This window comes from Gastrolobium bilobum, unplaced genomic scaffold (assembly GCF_033153095.1).
Source record: "Gastrolobium bilobum isolate Gb01-03AN ecotype WA unplaced genomic scaffold, APGP_CSIRO_Gbil_v1 utg19067, whole genome shotgun sequence".
NCBI classification, from domain to species: Eukaryota; Viridiplantae; Streptophyta; class Magnoliopsida; order Fabales; family Fabaceae; genus Gastrolobium; species Gastrolobium bilobum.
In genome coordinates, this window is record NW_026896602.1 from 18,259 (window position 1) to 24,324 (window position 6,066).

The 6,066-nt window shown below is 36.3% G+C and overlaps 1 protein-coding gene across 1 annotated transcript; it reads right to left on the bottom strand.

The window, feature by feature from the left end:
• Positions 1-864: 864 nt before the first annotated feature.
• LOC133300833 (uncharacterized) lies at positions 865-3,244 on the bottom strand. The gene is made up of 9 exons (XM_061500419.1): positions 3,146-3,244; positions 2,901-3,032; positions 2,655-2,798; positions 2,440-2,552; positions 2,223-2,349; positions 1,836-2,114; positions 1,632-1,751; positions 1,329-1,536; positions 865-1,225 (listed from the first exon to the last, which is right to left on the bottom strand). The coding sequence occupies exons 1-9, from the start codon at positions 3,242-3,244 to the stop codon at positions 960-962; spliced, it is 1,488 nt and encodes a 495-aa protein (XP_061356403.1). The 3' UTR covers positions 865-959.
• Between the last annotated feature and the right edge of the window lie 2,822 nt (positions 3,245-6,066).

A 6,066-nucleotide genomic window follows, 5' to 3' on the forward strand; every position in this document is an offset into this window, starting at 1 on the left:
TATTTGTAACAGCCCTTATATATCCGGTTTGTTATCATATCATCGTATTAAGCCACGCTTAATTTAAAAATGCGGAATATCTTTTTCTTTTCAATTATGACGTCATTATCATTAGCCAAGTTGAATACTTAATTCATTTCATAAAACATCGCCTATATGTAAATTGCAAAAGACATCTAACTGAAATACCTCAATATATAAATAGCATAAATGTGTCTTTAGTCACGGAACTAGAACACGCACTACTAGAAAATTCACAATCAGCGAGGGACAAATTCCCTCACAAAAATGGAAAATTCCCTCGCAAAAACGGTCTGCAACGGAATTTGTGAGGGAACACGGTCGATCGCTAAAACCGTGGTCGCAAAGATATTTGCGTGGGAAATTTATCATATGCAAATTCCCTTGCAAATTGCTACGGAAACATTCCCTCGCAAAAAAGAAATTTCCCTCGCGAACAAGTTATCTGTCTATAGTGTATTTTCGTCGCAGATTGCAACGAAAATTTTGAGTATAATTTCCCTCACAAAATCTGCGAGGGAATATGTGAAATTTCCATCGCTGAATTTGCGAGGGACTGTATTAAATTTCCGCTGCAAAACTTGCGAGGGAATATTTTTATTTTTCCCTCGCAATAGTCTACAAATTTTGCAAGGGAATTTTTAAAATTTCCGTCGCAGATTTTGAAATTAAAAAATAATAATTAGAAAATGAATTAAACTTTTGCTAATTTTTCTGTAAACAATACAAATTCCAAATGAAGATAAATACAAAAATTGAGCAACAGAAATCCAAAAAATACTGCATAAACAATTAAATTAAAATTAAACGATATATCAACAAAAGTGAACAACAATCCTCAAAAATACAACTAAAAGTTCTAAACAAAATAAAACATACAAAAAATATTTGATATATGTCTCTGAAGTCCTAAACAAAGTAAAACATACAAACAACAACTAGTATGCCTCTAAAGTCCTAGCAAAGTCATCATCATCATCAGGGTCATCATCCGGCGCTGGTCCCTTCGTCTTATTGCAGTTGGCTTCCTTGTCCTGCATTAGAAGTCGGAGTTGTTCTTGCATTTGTTTCATAATTTCAGCTTGCTGCTTCATAAAGTCCGCTTGTTGAGTTAGCTGCTCTGTCTGCTGAGTTAGCTGCTCTGTCGCAGCATCCAATTGCTCCCGAATCTGGAAGTGGGACACCTTCATCCTTTTAAGCCCATCTGCAAATACATTATTATAAAACAGTAAGTTAAATGTTTAAAATAAAATATTAATAGAATAGAGATTGAAAACATAAAAGAATTAACTATGCATTGAGTTTACCTGCAGAAAGACTGTCAACCTGGGTAGAGGGCCGCTTACTAGGCTTCAGCCGGCTAGCATATCCTCCCAGCCCGACCACCCTTCCTTTCTTGTTGAATCCACCTGCAGCTATAACCAACATGTTCCCATTATCAGAATAGGAGGAGCTGGATTGACCGTCTGTCGCCGCCTGTGCGGACCTCTCATCTTCAAGTTTTTGATAATTTTCCTGCAAGTAAAGAAAAACCAGCACACATGTGGACATGTAAAACATGACATAAACCATCATAGGAAAAACAAACGTCAAATAATAAATGATCAAACCGCTATTTGCTCCGCTCTAGGGCTTAACCACCGCCTTTGACCAGCTTCAAGCTGCTGGGAATGAGTTCGCTCAAAGGTAAACCAATCAACCTTTTCAGGTGGCACTTCTCCAGAAGCCTCCTGGAAATACAAATGAAAATCATTAATTCATTAGTTGCAAGTACGAATTGTTGAATACTGAACTAGAAAACAATTTATACTTACTATATTTTGTCGATGCTTGCTGATTGGAATCGACCCTCCAGCATATGTGGGTGTTTCCTGCTTGGACCTATTTTCCTTATTTTGAGCAGATCTCTTTTGAAACTTAAGGCAGTTCTTCCATTTTTCTTTCAATTGGATTTTTAAATTTTCACTACACCATGCATTTTTGCCGATGTCATATCTTACTCTATTCATTTTATGTGAGAACATTGTGGTGGCTTTGTGATGCCAAGCTCTTACCAGGTTATAGCGGTCCTCGGGCAACCACCTATAATGCTCCTGTAAATTGCCAATTTTTTCTATTAGCGCACAAATTGGTGACAAATGTGTAGTTAGTATACATTCTTGTAATAAAACATTAGCAATAACGAGATATACATAACTTACAAGGAATTCATTCAACCAAGCACGTTGAGTGTCCTCAGGAATATCTTTCCAGGTGCTCCATACTTGAGTAAAATTACGGAATATTTGATCTTTAATGAATTTCATGATCTCATTATAAGGTTCGAACCTGACAATATTAAATCAATTTATTTGATTATAACAATTGAGAAATGCTAGAAGCCACATTAGTACATCATTAGAAAGAATTACAACTTACTCTGTGGTTCTTAAAGGACGAACCCATATACGTCTAGTCTGTGGATCACAACTCCCCCACTCTGGCTGAAGTGTCGAAGCAGCATCTCCTACCTCGCTTGCAGGGGATGCAGCCTGCAAAAGGGAAAAAATATTAAGCATTAAAAAAGTTAGTACATAGATGCTTAAAAGAAACTATAATATATATCTAAATCATAAAATGATGGTTTACTTAACCTGCTGTGTCGGCCCCATCGGGTCAGAGGGAGTGTGAGGAATACCCGCACTTCCCATAACAGAGTCGGTGGTAGATGGTGATGATCCTATCTGAAGTGGAGGGAGGGATGGGGAAGCTCTACGACCTCTACCAGAGGATGCAGCCTGCAAAAGGGAAAAAATATTAAGCATTAAAAATGTTAGTACATAGATGCTTAAAAGAAACTATAATATATATCTAAATCATAAAATGATGGTTTACTTAACCTGCTGTGTCGGCCCCATCGGGTTAGAGGGAGTGTGAGGAATACCCGCACTTCCCATAACAGAGTCGGTGGTAGATGGTGATGATCCTATCTGAAATGGAGGGAGGGATGGGGAAGCTCTACGACTTTGTACCTGTCATGTTGACAAAACTCACATTTGGTGCGCTCAATGTTATCACCATAATATAGCATACATCCTTTGGGGCAGCAATGAATCTTTGTGCATCCAAGCCCAAGCTCTTTCACCTTTTTCTTTGCTTGGTAAAAATCCTTCGCCAAATTATTGTCTTTAGGAACAACCTGACGCATGAGCTGCATCCAGCCGTTGTAAGCAGACTCACTCATATGGTGATCACTCTTCAATTGTAGTGTTGCTAGGGTTGCTGATAACGTTGTATGTTCAGTATGTTGAATATGTTCACAACCTTTCCATAATGGACGTTGAGCATCTTGAAGCATATTGTAAAACCGTTCCGCTTCCGGATTAGGATCCTCTGCCATGTAGGATGGTTCGGCATGAGTATCGGGTTCAAAATTTTGCCCAATCGACGGTCCCGCAGCATCCATAACCAACTGTTCATATTCGTTGAGGTTGTGTCGCTGACTAGTTTCCCCATAATAACCTCCCGGAATAGCATGTGGTTGCCGAACTTCCCCATGGATATGCCAACATTCATAGTCCAGAATGAAGCCCCATCTACACAGATGCTCCCTGACTTGGTCCGGCGTTCGAAATTTAAAACACTTACATTTCACACATGGACAACTGATAACGTTACTTGATGTACCTATTTGCTCCAGAGCAAATTGGATGAATGTTTCCAAACCCTCCAAGAATGCTCGAGTTAGTTGTCTTCTATCAGTTAGACGATTGTACATCCAACTCCTATCATGATCGTCTTCCATACTCCTGACTTTGTAAATATCAGAAAACACAAGGCAAAATACCATAAATATCACGACATCAGATTCCATAATAAGTGTGGAATTCAAATACCAGCAAACACCGAGAAATTTCCACATATATAATGCAACTTACTACAGTAAGTGGCAAACAAACACATGCATTCAACAATTCCAGCAAGCAACCAGAGAATGAGGGTAGTACACCAGAAAATGGGGACATGCATTTAGAGGGAGCACACAAAGAATGGGAAAGTACACAAGATAAGGGGGACATATTACGGGACACGATGTTTACTTTGGAAATATCACAACATCAAATAAGTATGTGCAAGTAGAAATACGATCGTCAACAGAAGATAGAGACATGTGTTTAGAGGGAGCAATCAAAGAATGAGAATGTACACCAGAATATGGGGACATACTATGCAACATGGGGCATTACATATATACAGCTATGTCATCACAATACAAGCATGCAATTATTTTTCATTCAAAATTTGTTACCTGAAAGACCTGAAGTAAAAAATCTCAGCGAACGGTCGATGCAAATGTGCACAAGAGAATATATGGTGAAATGTCTCCAACTGCACCAAACAAGCCAACCATTTGTTATTAAAAGATAATATAGTATGTATATGAATAAATACAATAATGATAATAGTTTAGCTGTCAAAAAGAAACTCGTATATTGAAATAATAAATTGAAAATAATTTAATCTTTATAAATTTGCATGTATACTAAAGGAAAGAATCATAGAGTAAAAACATGAAGTGGTAATAAATTCTGCTTGCAAAATCGTTTTTACATATCTTAAGAAATTTTTTCAAGGTAACGTATTATTTTTTCGTTTTACTTAAAGTCAGATTTGTTAAGACAGTTATATTTAATCTTTTAACAATTCTACTGCCCACTAATTAAGTACCACTTTCATAATACTCTTAGAAAGAACTATATTTTTAACTTTGATACCGAAAGTGCTATCACTTTGCTTCTCTTTCACACACACACACATATATTTCTTTTAATTACACACATATTTAGAGATTAGTAAATATAAATAATAAATATTCATAAAAGTAAAAGGAGTTTGTTAACATGACAACGGTTAAAAAATATTAATATTTTATTAAATTATTTCAATTACTTAAAAGAGTAAATTTGCAAAAATTGAAATGTTAATTTTTTATTTAATAATTTTTTAATTTTTAACCAGTCTCTTAATAACATATATTTGCAAAACCCACGATAAAAAATACAAAGATGACATGACATTGATAATTAACATGTATAAAACTATTTTTTAAAAAATATATATATATATATATATATATATATATATATATATATATAAAAGTGTATTTTGAGCGTGACATTATGTTAAGGATTTATTTGAGTCCCTTAATGTTGTGTGCGTGCAGTATAGAGAGTGTAATGGAACAGAGAGAATGGGAGAAAGAGGGTGGTAGCATGGATAGGTAGGCATGTGTATATGTGTGTGTGCGCACGTGAAATGAAGGAAAATTGATGATGATATGGTTCGTCTTGGCGTGTTTGGAAATGGAGGAGACATAGCACCGGCAAAGGAGGGAAGGGTTAGAGAGGCAATGAGGGCAAGGAGAGGATGCAACGCATGGATTAGCGCACCAATACGACACTATAGCAGTACCAGTTGCACTCCCTCTTCACTTCTCTCTCTCTCTCTCTCTCATTCAACACACTCCATTTTTTTTTTATATTCCCTCAAGTGGTTCATCAAAATTTAATTAGTCCAATTCCAGCACTATTCAACTACTCATACAGAGAATTGATCCAATTTAAGCATTCTCCGATTCATATAGGGCACTAAAGTGCTGCACAAAACCAAGAGTTACGACCTAAAGCAAAATATCATTCTTAGCTAACAATATGCTTCAACGTAATTATAAATTAAAAGTCAGTATTCCATCCAAAATTTATAGAAAGGAATCTAAGAAGCCAAAGAATGCAAAAGGAACGGAATTTGAACATGAAGTTTTTGAGACATGGAAACAGAAAGTTCAAGCAGAATACCAGGTTAACGTTCTCATGCATCACACATGAAGAGAGTGCAAGTCGCACAATAAAAAAACGTGCTCATGAAAAATATGATTATCTGTGCAAGCCACTCTTGGGAATGCATTTAGACTATTGTGATCTCAGTAAGAAAATTAACAAGATCTTATTATCCACTCGGACTCACGGATTTACTCATTTGCAAAAATCCCTTATTTGAAAAATGAGG